Raw genomic sequence first — 27,139 nt, forward strand, 5'->3', positions numbered from 1 at the left:
CGAGTGTTCTTGCTGTTCTCTTTGAAAGTCATCTCATAACGGCATTGTAATACACGGTTCGGCTGCATTACATATTACAGATCTGCCGTAGTTCTTTATTTATAGAGCCCTGATGAGAAGACCTTTGGAAAAACTGGAAGAAATGCCGACGAAACTGAATACTTGACGTGTATCATAAATATATCAACAATTAAACAACATCTTCAATTTCTCTTCACACAATATGTCTCCTTGCAGTATCAACACTAATTCGGCTGACTTTTACATTTGATCTAATTCATAGATAGGTTATATTTACACCATAACGGTGCACAGCTGATAGAAAAGGACTGTAGTTTTTAAAGATATTACTGGTTTTCTTTGAATATAAGAATGTAAATACTGAGTCTGAAATAGTATAGCAATATGCTGTAAAATTATGTGAAAACATGAATAAAACTACACATCTTCAGATGTTGTACATGCATAAGTGTCCTACACTAATAATACAAAGGTATTATGGCTGTGTGTACCTTGTGTGCACCGCCTAGTGGTTAAAGCACGTTATTGAATTATTGTTTTTATGTGTTATATTTGATGAAAAAAAAAGTACATACTTTCATAGGGGGAAAGTAGAAGGTCAATGATAGAAATATAGAATATAAAAAATCAAGAAGATACTATATGTGATCTCTACAATAAAACAGTTTAGTGCAGGATGTAGAAAGATATTAATAGGAGGTGCAAAACAGAAAAACGAATTAACCTTTATTTAAACATTAAATAATACTTTAGATTAAGGTCTTCTTTTAAATAAGAAAAAAGCTTTGGGGGTATCAACAGATAAATATTAAGCCTGACAAAGTACTTAACGTCTAATATATTGCTTTTCTGCAACTATGTTGAAGCACTTATTTTAACTGATATTATACATATGAATTATACTCTTATGTATGTAGATAGTATAATAAATGTGCAGAATTTGACAGTTTAATGGTGGAGGTACACACATATTGATAGATGTCTTGTAATGCACTGTTGAGGAACCTCAGCTGCGACCCAAGTTGTTCATTCATTGCATAACTACACCATAGTTGTGTATATGATATGTCAATAAACCTTAGAAAATCTTGAAAGGGATGTGCAAAATAGCCATTATATACAGTCTTTAATTAACTATTAGTAGAGCATAACGAGTACTGGAAATACTTTATTCCTCGTTTCCATTCATGTCAATTGCAGATACATGTTTAGTCTTCTCAAGCACCAACTATCAAATATCTCTCCTGATTGTTGGCACTTGACAATCACCTTATCTGAATTTTACTCAGGTGTAACTAAAGTCTGATTTAAGGGTTGTTTATAATTCACATCATTAATCAGAATCTGCAAAGTAACTCAAATAAATGTAGTGGACTAAAAATACCAGGTTAACCTCTGAATTGTAGTGGAGTAGAATTACAAAGTAGCAATGAGCTGTCATGTGGGTATATATTAATGCTATATATTAATGCTGCGCATTATGGACACAAGCGATTTTCACCCATTTATTAATTATATGTTTTACATTTGATAACACCAATGTGTTTAATACTGGCAACTTCTAATTGTGGGAAAAACGAAAACGTTCAGTAGAGACGTCCCATAGAACATTTTGCGAAACACAATAGCCAGCATGTGTAGTTCGGGGGGGGGGGCGTTCGATTCCAGTTTTGGATAGTCTGGCGTGGTTTCGTTCCATTTCCAAGAGCTGTTTGACGCTCAGCGTAACCTTGGCACACTGCCACTCCAACATCCAATCCCAGAGCTTGAAGATTAATCACGGGGACAGTAGTCCTAAACCAGGGGTTCTCAAAGTGCGGCCCGCGGGCCAATGGCGGCCCTCGGAAATGTTTCTGGCAGCCCGCGATAGTTAATGTGACACGCTGAAATGCATGCGTTATATTTTAATCCTCCATGGTTCGTATCTAGTAAGAATTTGAATGGAATTTAAGAATGGTAAAACTGCGCCCCTGGGTTGTCATTCCTAAATTATGAATGACAGCTTGTGGAAAGTTTGCTAGACTACTGGTTGCATGGCAACTAGGCATCTCGCGAGTTGCGGTTAAGCGGAAAATCTGTTGTAAGTTATCAGAATCAGAAACGGGAGTTAGCTAGCGATTTTAGCTAGTCACTGTCTGTAGATAATCCAACTTTGTGTCCTCTGCAAGTTCTTAATGTATAATGTATGTATAATTGGTTAGTACAATAAAGAAAGGATTTGTTTTGGAATTATTTTGTGTTCCGTTTTTTCGTGGGCGGCCCTCAATCCAATTTGGGTACCTAAATAGGCCCTCACTCATCAAAACTTTGAGAACCCCTGTCCTAAACGATATCTTGGGATTATGGGTAGTGTAGTGTCTTCGGCCATCCTAAACTTCGTAATGTTTTTCGGATTTCATATCGCATTAACACCATATCCCTACGTGCATTGCGGCTAAAACATCCAATCAGCGAGCTTAAACCATAGCTGAGGATCTTGGGTAATCAGTTCCAACCCAGTCTCACATCTAAACGTGTAATAACTACGTTGGTCCACAATTTGGGACGTAGTATTTCTACAAAAACGCCTCTGAAATTGTAGGATCCCTACGTTTTTTTTCACCATTCAATTCCAATGTCACGTGATCTTAAACTTTCTCTCCGCAGAAAAAAAACAAAAACATGGTCGACCTTCGTTTTATTCTTGGTGGAAAAGGCCTATTTTAAGGTTGGTTTGGCCATTAAAATGCGTTTTGATGTCATTTGATGCGAGAAATATGAGTTGTTATTTCAGATTATTTGTGCAGTGGATGTACATGGTCTTTAGTTTACTAGTTATTACGAAGATTACTGAGGAAATTGTACACATTCAATGTTTTCATGGTTGCTAGGGTGGTTGCCATGGATGCTGCTATCGAGTGCTGTTACAACCCTATCTCCTAAAAATTACGTTCCCACATAACTAAACTGTATTCTCAATTACGTTTAGCGAGTAACGTATTTTCTCCCATGTGAAGGTATCTTAAATACGTATCTTAAATACGTTTATTTTCTACATATCTTCTAGAAACATATTTTGTCCCACGTTACGTTTGTTATGAACGTATCTTAAATACGTTTATATTCTACATATCTTTGCCATTTATTGTCTTGCTTATAATAATGATAATAGTCATTTATAAATATCATTTTAGAGCACACATTTCAAATCGACGATCGGGCTCGATATATGGTTAAATTAAAATCAGTAGGCGAGGCTGTAATTTCGCCAGCTGTTACTCTCATGAGCGAGGCAGAACATAATAGTTTTAACATGCCAAAAAGCTGCTGTGTCGTTTATTGCACCTCAAACATTAAAACAAATCCAGAGTTACGTGTGTCAGGGTTTGAGTTTTGTTGTGTCTAGTTGTGGGGTTATTTTACTTTTCTGTTCTCCCTGTCATGTTTTCCTTCTTGTTTCTTGTCTGGTCCTTCCCCCTGTGTTTTCCTCTCTGTCGTTAGTTTCCTTGGTGTGTCTAATTGTCTGATTGTGTTCACCTGTTGCCCTTGTGTATCTCCTTCCCTGCCCGGCTGTTTGTCGTCTCGTGATTACCCCTCCCTGTATTTAGTCTTGTCTCTTCCTGTGTTCAGTGTCGGTTCATTGTTTGTTTGTCCTCCCTTCACGTCATGTTTCTTGGTTGTCTCACCGGTCTTCCTCCATGTTTCTCACGGTCAGTTTTTATGTTATTGTTTTCCTGAGCTACCGTTTTATTCATGCCATGTTTTTGTGATCAGCTTTGCAATAAAGCTCGCTTTTTGTTTTCTAGACCAACTTACCTTTTTTTTGTAGTCTGCTTTTGGGTCCTACCTTTCCCATACCGTAACAGAATGAACAGACCAGCTTTGGACTCAGCAGATTCAGCTTTTTTGATGCTACAGGCGGAACGTCTTGGGTACTCTCTGGAGTACATTTTTTATATGTGGGCTGAACATTTATTTCTGAGGACACGAAAGAGAAGCCAGTCATCACTAGTGTTAGACTTTCTAGCTAAGGACCATTGCTTATTTCGATCATGAATTAGATCCGATAGTTCTCTAGTAAACCATGGAGTATTCCTATTCTTAACTCTGACTTTTCTAAGGGGGGCATGTCTATTAATAATCGATAAAAAGTGATCAATAACAAATTGGACGACAACATCGACAGATGGAATTAACGCTATGAAGTGCCATTTAACCTCTGCCAGATCGTGTAGGAAAGCCTGCTCAGAGAAGTGTTTGAAGCAGCGCCTGAGCACAATAAGGCCCTTGGCTTTGGGCAACTTTGTGCTCCTAACGCAAGCAATAGTGCAATGGTCGCTGATATCATTAGGAAAAACACCAACAGACACATACTTATGAGCTGCATTTGTTAGAATGACATCTATAAGGGTATCGTTATTGGGTTTGGCAGGGTATATTCTAGTGGGACTATCAATAAGCTGAGTTAATTTCAAAGAATCACAAACCTGCTTAAACTGTGAAGATTTATCACTCAACCAGTCCCAATTTAAATCACCCAATAATATGATTTCAGAAGAAAACGTAGACAACAATTCAGTAAGGCTAGTAGTTGCATCCATGATGGCCGATGGAGGCCTATTACAGCCAATAACAGTGAGAGGAGCGTTTGCTATAGTTATTTGGACTGCTAGAAACTCAAATTGCCTTGGAATTGAAATTGAGTGAAGGACTGAGCACTGTAGTTTCTCAGCAGTGTATATTGCAACACCACCAGCTCTGCCCTTACGATCTGCTCTGAGTACATTATATCCATCAATGTGAATAACAGTGTCAGTGACAGACGGTTTAAACCAGGTTTCAGAAACTACAACAATATCAGGCTTAGCAACTAAAAACCAGGTCTTGAAAACATCTAATTTGGGCACTAGGCTTCTAGCATTAACATGCAGAAAACCCAATCCTTGCCTACAGCTAAACTCATTCGGAGTTGGCAAATGATGCAGGGAAGCAGAGAAACACTCAGGACCAGGGTTAATGTTAACGTTACCAGAGAGTAAAAGCAGTAACAATATTAACAGTCTGGAAGATGATTTTTTCACATGGGCTCTGGACGCGTCGCTCCTCAGGGGGGCGGGGCTGCTCGGATCCTTCGATATTAGCGAGTCCAGAGTAAAAAGGGCATACGGGAGAGCGCATTTCGTGCCATGAAACATCAGCTTTTGGTAAAAACTATCCGATGGAGTCAGCGCTCCAGAGGTTCCACCATCCGAATGTCCGAAGTGAACAGAGATATTGCTGGGAGGCAATCTGTCAGTTTTGCCGACATGCGGGCTGACAATTAATCCCAGCAAAAAAGCGAACACAAGGGTACCTCTGCCTTGCCCCCGGGCCGTCCGCCTGAGACCTCCTCCTCAAACTTTGCCTTGCCCCCGGGCCGTCCGCCCGAGACCCCCACCATGGACTCTGCCTTAACCCCGGGCCGTCCGCCCGAGAACCCCTCAATGCCTTTCCTGGGCTGTTGATCCAGACCCGTCCTCCGGACCCCCTCCATCCACCCAGTTGGAAGTGTTTGACTTTGTTTAGGGACGTCTGGAATCCGATGGGTAAACCCCCTCTGTTTGCCGGCTCACAGAGCCCCGAAGGACGGACTACAGACCTCCAGCATGTGTCCCTGAAATGGGGACTCTGTTTATTTCACACTTCTAGGAGAGACGACGGGTAAACCCCCTCACTTTGCCGGCTTACAGAGCCCCGAAGGACGGACTACAGACCTCCAGCATGTGTCCCTGAAATGGGGACTCTGTTTATTTCACACTTCTAGGAGAGACGACGGGTAAACCCCCTCACTTTGCCGGCTTACAGAGCCCCGAAGGACGGACTACAGACCTCCAGCATGTGTCCCTGAAATGGGGACTCTGTTTATTTCACACATCCAGGACAGAGACTGGGGAAATCACCTTTCTGTGGCCCCTCCAAGACCCCCAAAGGACGGACAACAGACCTCCAGCATGTCTCCCTCACATGAGCACTCTGCTTATTTCACACCTCCAGGAGAGAGACCAGTAATGGCACCTCTATGTGGCCCGTCACAGAACCCCAAAGGACGGACTAATGACCTCCAGCATGTCTCCCTCACATGCGCACTTTCATAACCTTGCACACCGTGAGTCCCCGGGCCCCCGGACTTAAGCACTCCCCCACGGACTAAACCCAGATGATCACACCCTACAGAACCTCATGCCCCTGGTAAACCTAAAAGGGGGGTGGATTTTGCGGTGCTTTACTGTCCGCCCATCGGCATCCATATTCGGCCTTCTTCCACTTCCTGTGGAGGATGTTCTCATGCCCCTGGTAACATGGTCCCACCTCCGCACCAACGCGGGGCTGGTGATGGCAACATTGGGTCCGATGCATCAATTCATGGTGCCCCGACCATGAGAGGGTTTGGGGTGCCCCGGAACCAGGCAGTACCCCAGCAGGAAACACGTTTTATGGTCAAAGGAGGAAAGAGTGATAGAACCGGGGTAAAGTAAAGAAAGTGTCCGACAATAATGACTTGTGAGGCGACCAGAGAGTCTGTCATCTCTCGGTCCTATCCTCCAGGCAATGCGGTACCAGACTGGGTCAAATTGACCAACATTTTAAAAAATAAGTTGAAATTCATCCATGGAGAAGGGCTGAAAATGAAAAAAAGTATCCGAAAATAGTGCATCATGAGCCCCTGTCAAATCCCCTTGCATTCCTCCAGAGTCAGAAAAAGTCTGAGTTAACTTTTTGGAGATCCATAGAAAAGGGATGAAAATGGAAGAAAAGTATCTAAAAATAGTGTCTCATAAGGCGGATAGAGTCCTCTGACAACTCCCCTTACATTCCTCCAGAGACCAGTTCAAAAACTTAAAGTTTGGTAAGAACCATGCTGGGGGGTCTCCATGCAACAATTGTATCCGAGCCAGAGCACACATGGAGCGGATACATTCCTCCACGAAGTGAGACAGCCGTTTTTTTTTTGAGTCCTCTCAAAAACCGGGTTTCCGATTTTCGATGGTAGCTGACGAATGCATTTTTTTGACGGAGGAGGGGAGGCCTGGATTCCCCTCTCCATTGTAAAATGCAACGGGGGAGTGGAAAAGTGTCCGGGGCTTCGGCCCGAAGCGCCGAAGGGTTGAGCTTTTTTGAGCCCCTTGGCACTTTGTCGTTTTTTCGAGAATTTTTTCAAACTTCATTTTTGATTATTTTAAGATATAATTGACCATTTTCTTTACTTTTTTCTTCTTTCCACGGGGGGGGGGGGGGCGCATGGCAGGCCGCCTATGAGCTCCCAAATTCGGCCTGGAACCTCCGGGAATTGTGGGCTAAGCTCCATAAGGCTAAGTCACCCAGAAATGTCTAAGTCACGCAGAAATGTCATTTTTATAGCCCAAAAATATATAATAAAGATACATTTAAATAGTAAAAGCTACAATTGTGCTCCGAATTACCCGGAATTTGATTTGTATAGCCCCATGATAGTGAATAAAAATCATTTTCATGGAAAAAAAGTGTTAAAACGCTTGATTAATATGTTCGTAATGCTGGCAGCAGGTTCACTGCTGTTAGCAGGGTCTCACACTCACAGGCACCTATGCAGAAATCCAGGGTGATGCACAAGGCTTTTCTACCCAGCAATGAGTCTTTAAAAGCTGGGAAAAAGTGCTGTGAATACAGAGAGAGCACCCAGAGAGAAGTGGGGTGTGCGACTCACACACAGAGACACAGAGAGCTCCTTTCAGCACATGGCTCTTCCACCCAGACTGCACCCAGAGGACAGGCTGCTTCACAGCTCTTTGTAACGCAGGAAAGCAGCTTGAATCGTGGGTAGATGAGTGTTAATAGTGTTAATAAGTACAGCAGAGTCACTGTTGTTAGCAGGGTCTCACACTCACAGGCAGAGACCCAGGGTGATGCACATGGCTATTCCACCCCGCAATAAGTCTTTGAAAGCTGGGGAAAAGTGCTGTGAATAGAGGGAGAGAGCAGCCAGAGAGAAGCGGGCTGTGAGACTCACAGAGCGCACCCAGAGAGATCCTTGCAGCGCATGGCCCTTGCACCCAGACTGCACCCAGAGAACAGGCTGCTTCACAGCACTTTACAAGCCAGGAAAAGTGATTGAATCCTGGGTATACATGTTTGAAATAGTCTGATACCTCCAGGGCACATCACCGCATTTTACAAGCCAGGGAAGGTGCCTGAATCCTGGGTAAACATTGTTTAATTGTTTAAGTGTTTTTAAATGTGTGAAACAGTGTTTTGTCACTTTCAACTTTGTCATTGACCGGAGAAATTGGGTCGATGTTGTATTCAATCTGACCGTTAATATTCTAGTGAGATGAAGTACGTAGAATGACCGGAGTGATCCCATGTTAATTTTGTCCCAAAACCGGAGCATTCCCTCTTGTCTCTTCCTGTATTCGGTGTCGGTTCATTGTTTGTTTGTCCTCCCTTCACGTCATGTTTCTTGGTTGTCTCTCCGGTATTCCTCCATGTTTCTCACGGTCAGTTTTTGTGTAGTTGTTTTTGTAAGAGAATATTTTAATCCGATCTGTGTATTTAGAGATTCTCAGTCTTTCTTGCATGTTCCTGCAAGTAATTTCTCAGGAGGACACAGGTCAAGAGGTCTTTTTCCTTTCCTGTGGGTGAGGGGTTTGGGCACATGATAAGTTGTAATACAGAGGTGCTTTGTTCCAAATGTCTGGTACTGATTAGAGAAAGGGCGGGGTCTTAGATCCCTCCTTTTCTGCTGCATAGATCTGTGTTCCTGTCGTCCTTTGTCCAGAGTTGATTTGGTTGATGCACAAGAAAGATGTGAATATACCTTGTGAACTCTCCGGCCGTTATTCTCTCTCAATAAATATCAGTGTTTGACTAAAGACTTCCCAGCTTCCATCCTTTCCTGAGCATTGGTTCTGCATTGCTGCACAGAAGTTTTCCTCACAGTTTTCTGTTACCGTTTCAAGTTATGCCATGTTTTGTTAATCAGCTTTTAAATAAAGCTCGCTTTTGTTTCAAGACCTTTTTCCATTTTTTGTAGTCTGCTTTTGGGTCCTAGACGCAGGAACTCAAAAAGCCCGAACGGCGTAATTACCGCAGTTTTGGGGACATCCGAGGGGTGCACCGGAACCTGGTGGTAGCCCCGCACCAGATCCACCTTGGAGAAGACCAGCTTGCCCGCCAGGTGTGCAGAGAAGTCCTGGATGTGAGGGACCGGATAGCGGTCTGGCGTAGTGGCGTCGTTAAGGCGGTGGTAGTCACCACACGGTCGCCAGCCACCCGCTGATTTAGGGACCATGTGAAGCGGTGAAGCCCAAGGGCTGTCTGAGCGGCGGATGATGCCCAGACGCTCCATGTTGACAAACTCCGACTTGGCGACTGCCAGCATGTCAGGGTTGAGCCGCCGGGCCCTAGCATAGAGTGGGGGGCCTTCAGTGTCAATGTGGTGCTACACCCCGTGTTTGGTAGTGGCAGCGGAAAAGGTGGGCTGCGTCAAGTCGGGAAACTCACTGAGAAGGTGCTGAAACTTGTCGCCCTTTGAGAGTGAGCTGGAGAGCCCGCTGAATGACGCCTCGCCGCGGGTACATGTGAACGAGGCAAACGTCAGTGCGTCCACCAGGCAGCTGTTCTTGATGTCCACCAGCAGTCCATGAGCAGTCCGCCGAGGAGGGCGAAGGAGATGTCAGCCGTGACGAAATCCCACTTAAACCGCTGGCCCTCGAAGCATAGGTCCACTGTCTTTGTGCCATAGGTGCGAATAGGGGTGTCGTTAGCGGACGTTAAAGGTGGGCCGTGGCCCCCACCGGCGTCCTCCACAGTAGCCAGCTGGACGCTCCGCTGGGCTCCTGTGTCACAAAGGCGTCTGCGACCAGAGAGGGTGTCCCTGATGAACAGGAGCCAGTTGGATGTGCGCACGCTCGCGGCCACTACCGAGCGCAGGCCTTGGCATTTCCCGTTACCTTGTAGGTGCAGGGGAGACGGCACATCTTCGCTTTCGCCCCGTAGCGTGCTTGGTAATAACAGAGGCCAGGGCTGGAGTTGCTGACATCGACCCCAGAGCTTCTGCTAGGTGGCATGCCCGTACCAGGAAAGGTGCCGCTGCATGTCGGGGCCAGCACCTCAGGGGTAAAACGCTGGGTTGCCAGGAAGAACCGGTCAGCTTCTTCGGCTAAAGCGTGGGGCTCAGTAATAGCCGTGTTAGCGAGCGCTGTCTGTACATGCGGCAGCATGTGCCGAAGAAACAGTTCTATGAACAAACAATTAGGTTATTCCGTACCCAGCAGGCTGAGCATCATCTCCATGTGGTCGGAAGGCTTGTTGTCCCCCAGGCTATGAATAGTGAGCAGGCGTCAGGCCCGTTCCGACCGTGACAGCTCGAAAGTCTTTAGCAGGAAAGCCTTGAACGCTGCTTATTTATCCTGGGCAGGGGGAGATGTAATAAAGCCCACCGTGCGGGTCGCAGTGGAGCTCCCCAGCGCCAAAACAACGTGAAAATAGCGTGCTGCGTCATCAGTCACTCCGCGGAGGGCGAACTGAGCCTCCGCCTGACCGAACCATGCAGCCGCAGATGTCTCCCAAAACTCCGGCAGTTTGAAAAAAACGGCGTTATTCGCCATGCTCGGTTCAGTCTCGGATCCTTCAACGAGACTTATGTCGGGGTCACCAATGTAGTGCCGAGAGACGGGAGGCGGGGTATCAAAAGTACAAGCTAGACTTGTATTTAGCATCTGAACACACATGTAAACAACTTCATGCCCAGGAAGCGAAGACCGACGGAAACAGGATGTCCGGTTCAATAAAATGTCCGGTTCAATAAAATGTCTGTGCGGAACAATACCCCAACTTATAGATCCGTGGGTGAATAATGTCAATCACCACACCCTCACACATACTCTTCATTAACAATGTTGAAACAACAGAGCATAGAAACACTTACAAGCATATGTTTTCTTAGACAACAATGCAGAGTAAAAATGTGCGTCTCAATACATGTAAGACACGAGTTCTGCATAACTACGGCAACACTGAACGTACAATACAAAGCACTGTAACAGCACAAACACATTTATTTTTGTTCTGTTCTCTGATACAAGCCATGATTAATCTACAGTTTACAATGATTTTAACAAATACTGCACATACATCCGTTAAATTAAACAAAGCAGGCACAGAAACACATTGATATACTGGTAGTGGAGAGACTGTGGCTGCGGGGGAGTGCGGTCGTCTTTCAACCAGAAGGTTGTGGGTTCGATCCCAGCCCATGCAGTCAACATGTCAGATACTTAACCCTGAGTTGCTCCCGATGGCATGGCCAACGGTGTGTGAGTATGTATGCATGTTAGTTTCTAGAGTAACATACACTGCTCTGTATGAATGGATGTGAATGGGTGAACGACATGTAGTATGTACAGTAAAGCACTTTGAGGGGTCTTAAAGACTGGATAGAGCGCAATATAAGTACAGTCCATTTACCATATACTGTCACTCAGAGGTCCAAGGAGTATCCGGCCCTTTTCTTAAAGTGGACCTATCATGCTATATTTGAAACATATATTGTAGGGCCATACCTATATAAAACATGTCTGTGAAGTTTTTTTTTCAAAATACCAAACAGATCATGCATTTTAGCCATGCCTCATTTCCCTCTATTTGCTCTTTTCCAGCCCTGTTTTTGCAAGGGCTAATTCTGTGACGTAGCTTTAATGCAAATGAGCTGCAGCTGACCACGCCCCCCTGCATGAGAGGGGAGTGTGCTCTTCAGGTTCAGGTTCAGGTTATTTATTTGTACCCGTAGGTAGATTATGTTTGCAGAGAAAAAGACAAGGGTTCAATCCTGACACTAAAAACAAACACAAACAGACACATCTCTAATAAAAGGACTAGTAAAAGTACAAGTACACCCTGCTCAACCAAATCTCAAAAATATTTAAAAAACATTTTAAGAAGAAAAACACTAGTACAAACATGGACATTCACAATTAAATAAATAAATAAAAATAGGCATCTGTGTGACGCTCCTATGATGTGTTAATTTGTGCAATAGCTGCTGGGATAAAACTGTTTTTATACCGCTTCGTTCTACTCCTTGGGACAAGTAACCTCCGGCCCGAAGGAAGAAGCTTGAATTCTGAGTGCAGAGGGTGGGAGTCACGGTCTAATATGGAGCTGGATAACTGCTGTAACTGCCTGAGGTACAGGGTCTCCAGGTTTAGCTGTAACTGCCTGAGGTACAGGGTCTCCAGGTTTAGCTGTGGCTCACCAATCGGTCTGCTGGACCGCTTTGCGATCTGACTCAGAGAGTTTCTGCTCTTTAAAGTCAAGTTACCAAACCATGATATTAGTGAAAAAGACAGAATTGACTCGATAAAAGCACGATAAAACATGATCATCAGGACAGTTTCCTAAGACAGTACAAACGCTGGTGCCCCCTTCTGCACACAGCTTCACAGTTTGGATCAGAGCTCAATTTTGAGTCAATAATTGTCCCGAGATATTTGTATGATTGCACAAATTCTACTTTCTGATTCTGGATGGTTAAGACTTCATGTATGCGAGGTTGTCTTCTAAGATCAATGATCATGTCCTTGGTTTTGCTTATGTTCATTTGTAGATAGGACTCCTCACACCACCTGACAAAGTCCTCAATGACAGGGCCGTGGCTGGACTCATTGTCCTGGAGCCTACTAACAATTACAAATTCATCTGCATACTTTATTTATTTAGTTATTTATTCATTTAGTTCTTTATTTTAATATTTATAACATAACATAGGATTTCATAAAGTATTTTTAAAATAGTTTATACATTATTCGAATATATGAATAGTAGATAGGATTACTTAAAATATAGTACCTTATATTTCATCTTTTTTCCCTTTAGACCCTTGCGGTTTATTCTTAAAAACCCTTACCCTTACCCACCCCCCATTTTCCCTCTGCTGGTCTATGGCCTTGTAGAGGGTAACGGGGTACAGAGTCGCTTAGATAAGCGGGTGAGTGTATCTGACGAAGAGATAGGTTGTTGTGCTCCCTATCTCTGTTTCTTATCCTATATCTAATAGAACCACTTGATAGATTGAGTGGGGAAGTTCATGAGATCTTTCTATAGGGTTATCATGAATAACCTTTATCCAATGACCTTTTCCCTCTCTGTCTGTGTCTGTGTATTCTCTTGTTCCGATTAACCCAGCCAAATCTTTTTTCTTTTTTTTTATCTATCTACGCCGGGATCCGGAGTCGAAGCTGATCCTCTTGCTGTAGTCCTGTGTCTTGGATCCTCTATCCTGAGTTCTGGATTAAGTCGTGGACTTCGGGTCGTGGCTGAACCTGTGAGGTCCTGCCTTGGGTCTCGTCATGCTGCTTCCCTGATGGCTTCCACAGGATTGTAGCTGACATCCTCGTGGATTCATTTTCTTATTACAGACACATGCATTTCCTAACATCCGGTCTATATGCTGTAACATTTATTATCTCTTCGATTTACACACGGCATCTATTGCACGTCTGTCCGTCCTGGGAGAGGGATCCCTCCTCTGCTGCTCTCCCTGAGGTTTCTCCCATGTTCCCTTTAAACTGTGGGTTTTCTCTGGAAGTTTTTCCTTGTACGATGTGAGGGTCTAAGGACAGAGGGTCTAAGGACAGAGGGTCTGAGGACAGAGGGTCTGAGGACAGAGGGTCTAAGGATAGAGGGTGTCGTTTTTCTCATACTGATATTCTGAACAATCTGTGCTGTTGTATTTGCTGTAAAGTGTCTCTACTGTAGGCTATTTTTATTATATGTACAGCACTTTGGCTCGACCAAAAATCATTTATAAATGTGCTATATAAATAAAACTTGATTTGATTTATATTGCAGTCCCTCACTCACTTTGTTTTATTCAGTGCGAGAATTGAGCTCGAGCTTGTCCTGCCAGGAGTTTAAATATGGGCTGAAATTGTGTCAGGGCCATTCTCACACACACATGCAGGCGCTCATTGGTTAGCCTCGGTTAGCCTGCGCTGGAATGATATTTAGTTTTAATTATTTTGATCCTGGTGGACTGATCATATCGGGCTCTGAGACTGCTTATTTTTTGTGACCTCAGAGGGAATGTTTGGTCAAACACTTTGTATTTTGTCTCATAGTGGCGTTTTGGCACTTTTAATGAGCACCACGGTCTCTGAACAAATGAGACACACTGGTTCTGTGCTCCCAGTGGGCAGGATGAACATGAATGAGTCCACTCAGGGTTAAAAGCTCTGTTCTCACCGTCCACTTTCCTCTTCTTGTAGAGCACCATGTGTAATTATTTGTCTCTCCCTGTCTGCCGCTAACACGCCTGTTCACTCTCCTCTCCGTTTCTCTCCCTGTATCACTAATTATTCTCTTCACTCACTTTCCTCTCCGCTTCTCTCTGCCGCGCTCTCGTCTCTTCTTCTGTGTTTCTCTCCCTCTATCACTCACTCGTCTCTTTCGCCCCCTGTCGGCAGCGGTTAAAATATAATCGCCCCGTCAAAATTGAAATATTGATTATAGGTCCGGGTCCGTATAGGAATCTGGATCCGGACCGCGGTCTGCCTGTTGCCGACCCCTGCCCTTAAGGGACATGGGAAAAAAGGAAAAAAAGAGAGAGAAAAAAAAGTCGGGATAACGGGTTCGTTTCTCGCGCGCACAAGAAAGAAAGTCTTGTGGGCATGAGGAAGAATCTCGTGAGCACAAGAAACTAACCCGTTATCCTGACTTTTCTTTTTGGAGAAAGTTACCGCTGCGCCAAGGAGGAAGTGGAGCACACAGGAGGAGACAACCATGTCATTGCAGACTGTTTACTTGCAGTAAATTTGAGGGGGGGGGGGGGGGGGTGCTAGTGAACTGTCAATGCGGGGGGAGCCTCGCTGCGGGGAAACGGTGGACCTCTGTCGCCTGTCAGCGCCACTTCAATGATGCCGTTTAAAAACATAAAAATGTAAGAGCAGTGCCTGCCGTCAGTGAACCGAGCCGGCCGTCAACGGCCCTTGACGACCGGCCGTTCTGTGATTCTCCAGATGGCCAGTCCGCCCCACACACAGCTCTACACACATCGAACTGCGGACACGTGCAGCAGCGTTCTGAATCAGCTGCAGTTTTCTGATGGATTGTTTTGTCAGCCCTGTGAATACACTATTGCAGTAGTCAAGTCTACTAATGATAAAAGCATGGACAAGCTTTTCTAAGTCCTGTTGTGACATTAGTTTTTTAATCCTCGATATGTTATTCAGGCTGTACTCAGCATTGAATCAAAACGCACCAGCTTTAAATCTTAATAAGTTGGTACAAGATGGTAATCGCCGCATTCAGCTGTTATAGGCATGCCAACTTGATGCTCTGCTCACGGATGACTCGATGAGCATAATAAACTGTTAAGACGATGACCATACATGTAAAAAAAAAAAAATCTTTGTGGGGGTCTGCCCCCAAAAAACAGTTTTAAGTCCTGAGAAAGTCAAATAAGACGTACAACTTCACTGCCCAGCCAAAAAAAGGTAACCACTTTGATTTAACTAGGCCAGTAGGTAAGGACTTTCCACTGGATCATAACTGCAGCGATGTATATATTTTAGCTGGATATACGTTTTTTAACCCTAACTGATGCAGTTACTCACTTCTTTAATGTTTGTTCTTTCTGATGTAAAGTCAAGTGTTTGCAATGAAGTTGTGGGGCACTGAACTGTTCCTTTGATTCTGTTGATATATGATAGTAATTACTTGTCTTTCAAATGTGAAGGAGGGTGAGCAAGCATCTTGTGGAACATTCATCATTAACTCCTCCAAAAAATATAGTTTATTTAATAATAACACTGAATATGTGAATCATAACAGTGATTGACAGCCGATAGGAATAATATGATTGTTAATAGTATCATATTCATTTAGACAAACATCGACGAGACAGTTAATTAATGTACTTATTGCAGCAGTCTGAATCAACCTGATCTCACCAGAATGCGTGACTCCACCACGACTCCTTAACACCGCATTGCGTGGTGGAGTCACGCATTCTGCTACATTTACATGTCGGCACCAAAAACAAACAATGTAAAGTGAATGAGGCTCTGTTGTCGTGGTGCACACACGCATTTCTACAAATGTCCCAGGAGAAGCCACAACAGAGAGGACGACCCATTGCTGTTTAGCGTGGATTATCAAATGCACACATTTATAAACTCTAAAGGATTTAATCTCAATCTAAAATACTGATTTCTTGGCAGCGGTGTGTTATCGAGTCTTAACAACCTCTTAAACTTCTAATTTGACCAATCAGAATTTAGTATTCAGCTAAGATGTTTAATACAAAATAATAATATATAGTAAGGTAAAATATGTAATGGAGAAGATAAAGTAATGTGTGCACTACATGAATATATAAAAACATGTATGTTACAATCAGAGTTTGCGTTAACCGAATATTTTTCGTCTATGACGGATTTTTTTAACAATGACGGAAAAATCTGAAAGTTGTCCGTCATTTTGACGGATTAGAACAAACTCAGAACAGCGCCACAGTTTCCCCGCAGCGAGGCTCCGGTGTTATGCCGTGTTATGCATGCCCGCCCAAAAGGAAATTATACCGTTAATTGAAATGTCTGGGAGTATTTGCTTTACGCTGTGCACGCTCCCGCGAGGTGCAGTGGACATGCATTACACGGCGCTAACAGTCCCCTGTTGACAGTTCACGAGCGTGCTCCCCCCCCCCCACGGCAGAGTTGTGTACAGGCCGACCGACGGGTAATAATGGATTTTGACGGAAATGTTACGATCCTGCCCGTCAAAAATGCTAGCGCAACCTCTGATTACAATAGAGTTGTGCATTAATATTAATAATGATATCACTCAGATTATTAAAGAAGCAACAATCACATGTAATGAGAAAAGAGCAAACAGATGTTACAAAGCTGTCAAATAATAAACAAACTTTCTGATTAAATTAGTTCCACAAGAACAGAGGATTCTTCAGACTGAAAACAAGTTGCTTATTTTCCTCATTCTATTCATGTTTATTTCCTCACTGACATGACGTGTCTCAAAGTAAATAAAAAATATGTCAAACTTTGATTTCAGTTTTGACAAGGACTCAATTTCTCCCCTCGGTTTTCACGCTTTTTACGTTTACTCTCTGTTAATTGATGAAGAAAAAATCTGACACGTCTTCACTTCAGCGGGCACCATCTTTAAATGCATCTCTTTGCTTTCAAAGGTAGCACTTTGATGTTCTCAGTAGTAACCACATGACTTAAAGGGGACCTATTGTGCATAATCATCTTCTCCATGTATCTTCTACATCAACATGTGTCCCCTCTGTGGAAAGAGACTCTGAAAGTTTCAGGAACAAAGATTCTCTCTCTTTTTGTCCAGATCCATTTATATAAAAACCTGTCTGAGAATCAGTTGATCAGATTTTGGCCGCTTGAGTAACCATTAGCCAATCACCAACCAAGGTAACCCCTCCCACGCCCCCCTGAATCTCCTCCTAGAGTACCATTGAGTTATTTTTAACCAAATATCTCTCAGAGGGGCGTGGGGAGTGGCTCCTTATTTTCATCTAAAGTAACGGACAGAGAATCATCACTTTTGAAACAGAGGGGATTATGGGATGCTGCAATGATCTGTTTGGTATTTCAGACAAACACTCCAGAGACATGTTCTGTATATATGTGAGACCAATAATATATTGATGGAAAACATTGTAATAATAATAATACCTTTAATAGCAGCACATTAACATAACAACAAGCTATTTAGATGGACTCAGTGTGAATGCGTTGGTGGGCACTCAGCGCACCACTCGTAATAAAGGTTTTCTCACACTGCTCACACCAGTAGGGTTTCTCTCCGGTGTGAAGGCGTCGGTGGACCTGTAGGATGTAGGCCCGAGCAAAGGTCTTCCCACAAAGGTCACACCAGTACGGTTTCTCTCCAGTGTGAGTACGCTGGTGACGATTTAGTGCACATAGCCTTGGGAAAGATTTTTCACATTGGTTGCAGCTGTATGGTTTCTCTCCAGAATGAATACGTCTGTGTTTCTTCAGGTCACTACTGGTGGTGAAAGATTTCTCACATTGGTCACAGCTGAATGGTTTCTCTCCAGTGTGAATGTAATTGTGAGTTTTCAAATGAGATTTTTTGGAGAAAGCCGCCCCACATTGGTCGCAGCTATATGGTTTCTCTCCAGTATGAATACCATAATGGGCTCTTAAATCATCAGCTAATGAAAAAGCTTTCCCACATTGGCCACAGATGTGTGGTTTCTCTCCAGTGTGGGATATGTTATGTCTGTTGAGGTGACACTTCTGTTTGAAAGCTTTCCCACATTGGTCACAGCTGTAGGGTTTCTCTCCGCTATGAACTCTCTGGTGAATCAATAGATATCCAGACGTTGCAAAGGACTTGTCACAGTGCTGACAGCTGTGACTTCGGGGACCCTCTCTTGTTCTCGGTTTCTAAAGAAAACAGACAGAGAGAGACTCAGTTAGGTGCCAGAAATAACATTTAGAGAATGTCAGTGTAATATAAGTATGGATGTATAATAAGAACTGGAAACAGCTCATTCGATCCTATGAGAGTTGCTCATTGGTGCAGTAAGCCAAAATGGCCTGACGTTCTCGAGAGCAAATCGTCACAAATTACCCATCATGCCTTGCTCTCGAGAGCATGCGCAGTTGAGTTTCCCCGTAAGCCCCGCCCCCGATCTCCCACCCTGTAGAATTAATGGAGAGAAGATACATGGATTCAGCTCTAAAAACATTTGATAACTTTTAAAACCTAATGATTCAAATAAGCGCTATAAAAGTGTTGTAGTACCAGCGACTATCAATATTTGCATAAGCGAACCGTGCTGTAGTTCCTTTTTAGCCCAACATTAGCCACCTTTAGCTTAGCGGTAGTGACATGAAGTCATGTGACTGTGCTGTAGTTCCTTTATAGCCCAACATTAGCCACCTTTAGCTTAGCGGTGGTGACGTGAAGTCATGTGACCGTGCTGTAGTTCCTTTATAGCCCAACTTTTACATCAGAAATCATAACGTGGTTTTAATATGTGGAGATAATTCTGATCGAAGTTCGGTCATCCGGGAGGGACTCGGAGTTGAGCCGCTCCTCCTTCACGTCGAAAGGAGCCAGTTGAGGTGGTTCGGGCACCTAGTTAGGATGCCACCTGGGCGCCTCCCTAGGGAGGTGTTCCAGGCACGTCCAGCTGGGAAGAGACCAAGGGGTAGACCTAGGACCAGGTGGAGGGATTATATCTCTTCGCTGGCCTGGGAGCGCCTTGGGATCCCCCAGTCAGAGCTGGTTGATGTCGCCAGGGAAAAAAAGTTTGGGGCTCTCTGCTGGAACTGCTACCCCCGAGACCCGACCACGGATAAGCGGGAGAAGATTGATGGATGAATGTACTCAGGTACAAGTTTATGGTACTTCTACTTCACTTGAGTATTTCAGTTATTTGCTACTCTATACTTGCACTCCACTAGAGTTCAGAGGTGAATGGTGTACTTCTACTCCACTATAGGGCTGTGCATCTTTACTGGTCTCACGATTCGATTACGATTATCCTGTCAACGATTAGATTCAATTCGATATCACGATGCATCACGATTCATACCAATGCGTTGCATCCTCAATTTTCTATATTACTGCACATGGCTTATTTGTCATCAATGCATACATGCAGTAAATACATATGAACTCTCTTTTTATTATTTAGAAAGTGCTTCAGAAATCAATAACATAAATGTCTTGACATACATTTATAAACCAAAATAAATGAATTGTATAGGTCTAGCCTCCGTGTGTGAAGTTGTTCCATCCTCAAAAACAAAAAAATAATGCTTCTGCAGTTTAGCTGCAGCTTCTAGCAACAGTCTTCTGTTAAAAAAAGGACACTGAATTTGAACACAGCAGACCACAGGAGTATTTACAATAGCATATAAACAAAAATACTGCATGTGGGTGCACACTTACATTCTCTGTCTTACTGTTACATAAATCCCATGAATGTATGAGATTAAGTTAGCTTCATTATATCTCAGTGATTAAGTGAATAATAAAGTTTCTATCGGGTCACTATCAGCCTGTCACTCATTATTTTCAGGGAGGGGGCGGGGTTTGGAGGAACGGAGAGGAAACGGTGATCACGGAAGCTTTTTTCCTCCTGCCTTCACAAACGTATCGTCTGAAAATTGCTAGAGGACATTCATACTCTGCAATACAAGACTTAATTAAATCCACCAAACACCTGACATGATTGTTACGCGATTATTTTTGAAAAACATAAATCCCTGTGTCTCTGAGCCGCGGCGACACGGACTGATCCAGAGCGGGTCCTTCTGCTGTTGGTTCTGGACTGGTGTTCTTGTGTTGGTGGATAAAGCAGACTGCTCCGTGTTTGGTGTTGCTGTGCCGCTGTCACGTCTGTTCCCTGATCTCTACGTCACCGACCGATTTGAAATTAAAGTGACAGAAAAAAAAACGTTATAGTAAAGCCGCCGCCGGAAAATCAGGAAGCAACGTTACTACGCTATAATCGATTATCTTCCGTCACTGCATCGATACCGAATCGTCCAGGTCCGCATCGCAATGCATCGTAGAAACGATTATTTTCAACACCCCTACTCCACTACATGTATTTAATACCTTTAGTTACTCTACAGATCTGGATGAATGATGTGAAATCTAATCAAGTGTTAAATCAGACTTTAGTTCCACCTGGAGTAAATCCACCAGCTACTCTGCAGTCTAGAAAGTACTTCAGACTAGCTGCACCTTCACCAGCTTTGAGAACACTTTCATGATCAATCATTATAAAACATATCATATATATTATTCTGAAATGGACCAATCTGCACAACGACTACTTTCACTGTCTTTCACTATATTTTGATGATAATACTTTTCTACTTTTACTTGAGGAACATTTTGATTTCAGGATTTTTACTGTAACAGAGTATTCCTACACTCTGGTACTTCTACTTTTACTCAAGTACAAGATCTGAGTACTTCTACTTTTACTCAAGTACAAGATCTGAGTATTTCTACTTTTACTCAAGTACCAGATCTGAGTACTTCTCCCACCTCAGTATTTGATGCATTGTTATAAATATTATATAAAGTAAAATGTTTACCTTATCTTAACTTCAAATGTACACAGGCACGTGCTCACAATGCACAATTATTACTGTGATTATTTTCTAAAAGAAGTTTTCACATTCAAGTTTAAATAAATCATGCTCACAATTCAGACCAGCCACGTGCTGCACAACCCATAGGAGTGTTGTGCATCTTTTCAACTGTATCAAGTTCTTCGAAATTTAGAGTTTGAAGTCTTTCGAACTCAACAGCTAATAATAAATAAAAGCTAATAACTAGATCCACTAGTTATCAGTGGATCTTTATCCCTACTGATTTAGTTATCCACTGATAATTAATTCAGTTTAGTTATCTCTTACTTTTTAACTGGTATCAACTGTGCAAGATGCAGAGTTGTGCATCAACATCATCTTTTCAACCCATATGCTCATTTCCCATCAAAATATTAATATAAAAATATGTAAAGTTTTAAAATGCCATAGAAAGAGGTGTGTCCTATGCAGCCAGTGTAGTTCTTTGATCCAGCATTGAGTTTGAGTGATTAGGTCACATGACCTAGCAGTTATTGAAGAAATATGCAAATGGTTCCATCAAAATATTAATAAAACTTATTTAAAAAGTATTAAAATGCAATAAAAAGAGGTGTGTTCAATACATGTATGCTCTAGAGCAGTGGTTCTCAACTGGTCAGGCCTCAGGACCCACTTTTTCCTTTGTCAAAAGGTCGCGACCCAACATTTTTAACCACTCAAATCTATTCAACAAAAAAATCGTGCATTAATTATACGCTTTTCAGCATACAATATTAATTAAAATGAGCTTTTTAGAAATACTAACATATAAACTAAGCATTATGGTACACTCTGAGAAGAAAATAAATAAATCTATTACTACCCGACATATTAATAATATGTTATGCCATTGTTTGTTTTTCACTTTGTTCAGCTTGTTGCTCCTCACAGAGAGAGGAGCAAAGAGGAGATAGTCTGTGTGAATTACTTTAAATTGTGGGTAAGGGTAGATAGCCCCCATTGTTCTGTGACCTGTCAATCATCAGACCGGGAGTCATATTTCATTATGTGTTCATTTCTATCTGAAGTTGTACCCATGGATGTATAAAGAGTAGTTCTACATCAAAGTTATTTTCCGTGGGGACTTCCAGCAACAATCTTGATTGGCCAGAAGACTCAAACAAATCAGCAAAGATGTTTTATTGAGAAGATGAAACTACGTGACAGAAGTTTTCAAAACCGTTTATGGTCTCTGGTACTTCCAGTCCAACGCCTAGTGAATGCACAGTTGGAAAATCGTGCCTTCAAAATAAAAGTTTGACTTTTTCCCAAAAAAACCAATATATTTGTTCTTCACTCACACATCTATGACCCACGGAACGGGTCCGCTACCCACTTTTTGGTCGTGAACCACCAGTTGTGTCGATTTATTAACCCTCTGGAGTCGGTGGACGCGCCGGCGCGTCCAGGTGCGCATAATTTTACGTAATTAATCATATATTTTTAATTATAAGGAGTAGAAATATGATTCAGATATCCGCGGAATCACTGGAAGAGTAGCTTTCCAGTGGTATCTCCTGTGAGACTGTAACCAGGGCACAGCAGCCAATATGGCCGCTCAAAGCAGCTTGACTTTACACTGTGTGGGATTGGTGGATTCACGTGTCCGTCAAGGAAATCTCGGCCGGCAGCCATCATGGTCTGAAATGACCAATGGACATCGAGAAATCACTAAGGACCTACCCACCAAGTAAAAAAAACATAAACCACGTGTCTCCCATCAGTTTACGTCTATGAAGAGAGAGCGAGAGAGACAGAGAAAATGGCTAAAAAAAAATATTACAGTTGCCGACTTCGCTAGAGATTTTTTCCGCTAGCAGCAGTGAAGATAGAGCCTCAGAACCTGAAGTTTTCAACTCTTCTGAAGAAGAAGAATACAAAGACAACAACAAGGATCCATTTGGACATGGGTAGGTGTAAATATTACAGTAATAGTGTACTGGCAATGTGTGGGGAATACCGCGAAAATGAACAATAGGTTTATTGATATATATTTTTTATCGAGAGTCATGAACTTTTTATTGGGACAAAATAGACACCATTAGCAAACGTTTACTCTGTGTTAACGTTATTTTGGTGTGTAAAAGTGAGATTACATGTGTAGATGATTAAATTAATCATTTATTCGTCCCACAACAGAGACATTTACAGTGACATGTTTTTGCCATCGATTATTTTATCATACTGTTCTGTACAGATGAGACTTTGTCATCGATTTATTTATATGTGTGCCTGTTATTATCCTGTACAGATGAGACTTTGTAATCAGATGTAGCTTATGTATATGTGTGTCTGTGATTTTATACTGAATGTAAAGTAACTGGAAATACCTGTGTGTGTGTGTGTGTGTGTGTGTGTGTGTGTGTGTGTGTGTGTGTGTGTGTGTGTGTGTGTGTGTGTGTGTGTGTGTGTGTGTGTGTGTGTGTGTGTGTGTGTGTGTGTGTGTGTGTGTGAGAGATCGAGAGAGACTCCTTCTCCAACCTCCCAAACTTTATTTTTATGTGTGCATTGTTATTTGTGGTTGAGCAACATTTTACTCGAACTTTATTTCAATGAAATTAGTTGTAATTATTGTCCTACATTTTAATTTGTTTTACAGAGATGTTTCACAGCTGCCTGGGCCTAGTGGCCCACAGGCGGCGTTTATCCAGCAGCCACAACATCCATCTGTGCCGGCCCCCAGGTCAAGATCTACTGTGGCTCAAGGGCCTTCACCAGAGCCATCACCACCAAGGACCAGCAGACCAGCATCACTACAGCTGCCTCCACCTCCATCTGCGGCTGCCACCAGGTCAAGATACACCTCAGCACAAAGGCTCCACCACAGCCATCACCTTCAACCCATGCAGCAAGGAGGTCTCGTGGAGGTCTCGTATAGCACTTGTACACCCCACCTACACAGCAGCCCATGCACCATCACGCCCACCTACACAGCAGCCAGACCCACTGTCTTGGAAGACAGACAAAGACCATGACACTGTCTTGACATTTATAATGAATAGTTGGTTGAAAGTTCTGATGTTCAATATTGTAAATAGTTAGATTTTTCAGTTTCTTATATTTATATAAATAGTTGGTTGAAAAAAACATATTTATAATAAATTGTTGGTTGAAAAAAAAAAGGTTGAATGCTCAATTTGTATTTGTACACATCACATGAACCTTGGTATGTAATATGAAGTCATTATTCAGTCCTAATGTATCTCAGTCCCTGCTGTGGTGAAAGTAGAGTGATAAACACCTATTTTACTCAAAATTCTAAATAATTTGTTTTCATTTTAGACATGAATAACACATTTATATACAGTGTAATTCAAATATTTTACTACTTTTGTGATCCTAGAACTTTGGTAACCAAATCTAAAAGACCAAAACAATTCGATCACATGAGTAAATTTGTGTTTTCACAAGAGTTTTGAAGATATTCCGAAAATCGGATGTCAAATTTTAAGCTTTTGAGCTACTTATCTCATCAAACAGTGCTCTAAGGTGAGTAATATGTATATATAGCAAGACCAGAGATTGCCCTGAACATTTTGATATGTAACAAATGGGGTGCCATGTTAGAAGAAATACATTAAAAAAGGTAATTTAAGAAAACATTTAAAAATCGAGAAAATACTCTTAGGGTGCGTTCACACCTGCCTTGTATAGTCCGGTTGAATCGAACCCTGGTGCGTTTAGCCGCTTGGTGCGGTTCATTTGGGTCGGTGTGAACGCAGTCCGAGACCTCTTAAGTGAACTAAACAACCGGACTCTGGTCCGCTAAAATAGGTGGTCTCGGAGCGCTTGCTTGCGAACTCTGGAGCGGTTCATTGCTGGTGTGAACGCAGTCCGCACCAAAACATAGGAACAAAAACATTTCGTCACAAGAACGCGGATATCTTCAAAAATCTTTAGCGAAAGAGTCTTTCAAGACATCCGCGGTTGTTTAGTTAAAGAGTAAAGCAGAATTAAGTGTTGAACAGTGTCGTGTAAAGTAAAAATTCTCCGTCAGCTACATAAAAGTAAGAACACCTGTCCTCGGTGAAATGCCCCTCCTCTGCAGAACGTCTCTCATGGATAATGTGCAGCAGCGCGGTCATTATGGGGAAAAGAACACCGACAGGCTGATCAGGAGCCCGACGCGAAGCGGAGGGATCTAGATCCTGTCGGATTCCCCATAATGACCGCGCTGCTGCACATTATCCCGCTTATTACACGGCCACATTCTCAACAAAGTAACGACATGACTCCCAATATTAATTGAAATGCTTTTGTGGATTTAGAAAATGATTGTATTGATTTAAAAAATAGTTGTATGTATTGATTTAAATTGACATGCATCCGCTAAGAAAAATAGTCCGTTGTTACTGTTTGAGTAGCAACGGCAGGAACTGCTTCAATAGCGTTTTTGAGGAGCTTTTTGATTACAGATTTGAAAACATCGTTGCTTGCTTTAAAAGTAGCACAATTCATGATGTCAAACCTTGGAAAGTATCTAGATATCCCTGCCCTAATGCCAAAGGATCTGGCAACTGAATATGTGTCGCCGTCTGACCTATGTCTGGACTGCTGCGTAAAAAGGAGGGTTTCTGCCCGTTACTTCTCCGCTGTTTTCTTGTCGCTCTTGTCTTGTCAGTTTCAGCCAAACTGTATACAGTTAAATCGAACGGACTTCGTTGTGCAGATGTGAGCGTCCTTAACAACGGTCTGTCTGTTCTGGATTAAAAACGTGTCACGTGTTTTGAATTGACCAATCAGAATCGAGTATTCAACAATGCCATGAAATAATGTTTTTTAACGGACGTGGTCTGATTATAAATCATATGCGCGGGCCGCTAGTGTCTGTTGATCTCCAGACTAAAAGCAGCATGAGAATAACCTGCCGAAAGTGCCGATGCTCCATGGCGGAGGCTCCGCTAGAAATTGCCGGGATTTGCGTTTGTACCCCCTTAATGTCTGACCAATGGTTGAACAGCATTTCCGAGCACATGACTTGTGTTTAAAGTTTATAGTCTGTTTGACTTTTGCCCATGTGAACGCAAACCGAACCTTCTGAAAAATGAAACAATGTAACAAACTGTGGTCTGGTGCGCACCAGAGAGCGGACTATTAGGTGTGAACACACCCTTAAAAAAGAACATTTTTCTTGTGTAATTGTACAAGTCATTTGTTGATGGTCCCTAAGTGAAAGCCTCTTTTCGCGAAGAAGATCTCCCTGTCGCAATACAGCCAGCAGCAGGGGAAACTGACGCTGCTGGCGGGTCCGCGAATGACTGTCGAATATCAAACCTAAAACTAACTTCACCGCGGTCCAGTAGACCCGAAGCATACAGAGGAACGCTTATTTGACTTTCGAAATAAAACGCCTCTCGTATTTCCTGTTTACTCTCCTCGTGTTTTTAGTTTAGTTTTAAAGTTCTTTGTCCCCGGATGAAGCGTTGGACACTCACCTGAGAGTCCGAGGCTGCTGCTTGTTCTACGGGGGTCTTGCTGTCCTCCTCCATGCCGCGTGCAGGGCTCCTGCTCCGGCTGTGTGTGGTGTCAAATAAACCCTGTGCTCCTCCTCCTTCAAATCTCGTGGAACCTGTGTGTTCACGTGATCAAATCTCGTTCGGTGTGCTGCGTTCAGAAACACTGGTATTTCTTTTTCTGTTTTTCTATTATTTGGGTTACTTAATACAAAAGTGATTTACACTGGGCTGCAACAACTATTTTTTTAATTATTATGGTTGTTTATTTGTTTTTCTTTTGTTGATGTATCACGTTGTCCCATTCTTTTATTGCATGACTGAGTTTTTATTTATTTCTCAAAATCTTATTTCATCTTGATTCAGAAGAAGTTGTTTGATATGGTGATGCCAATAAAGCTCCTTTGAAATTGAATTTACGTATTCCTTTTGTTAATTAATACAAAAGTGATTTACACTGGGATGCCACAACTTTATGAAGTGACTAATGCTACAGCCAGGCTCTTGTTT

The 27,139-nt window shown here is 42.6% G+C and overlaps 1 protein-coding gene across 1 annotated transcript; it reads right to left on the reverse strand.

Moving 5' to 3' along the window:
- Nucleotides 1-17,708: 17,708 nt before the first annotated feature.
- On the reverse strand, nt 17,709-26,721 carry LOC117446106 (zinc finger protein 436-like). The gene is made up of 2 exons (XM_034082104.2): nt 26,612-26,721; nt 17,709-18,464 (listed from the first exon to the last, which is right to left on the reverse strand). Exons 1-2 carry the CDS (start codon nt 26,663-26,665, stop codon nt 17,763-17,765), a joined length of 756 nt encoding a protein of 251 aa, XP_033937995.1. The 5' UTR covers nt 26,666-26,721; the 3' UTR covers nt 17,709-17,762.
- Between the last annotated feature and the right edge of the window lie 418 nt (nt 26,722-27,139).

The sequence above is a fragment of the Pseudochaenichthys georgianus genome, chromosome 5 (assembly GCF_902827115.2).
Source record: "Pseudochaenichthys georgianus chromosome 5, fPseGeo1.2, whole genome shotgun sequence".
Lineage (NCBI taxonomy): Eukaryota > Metazoa > Chordata > Actinopteri > Perciformes > Channichthyidae > Pseudochaenichthys > Pseudochaenichthys georgianus.

Bases quoted from the DNA above. Each gene is read 5' to 3' on its own strand.
- LOC117446106 (XM_034082104.2), bottom strand. From the start codon at position 26,665: ATGGAGGAGGACAGCAAGACCCCCGTAGAACAAGCAGCAGCCTCGGAC. The intron at 18,465-26,611 runs GTGAGTGTCCAA...TGTTTTCTTTAG, and splicing joins CAGCAGCCTCGGACTCTCAG to AAACCGAGAACAAGAGAGGG.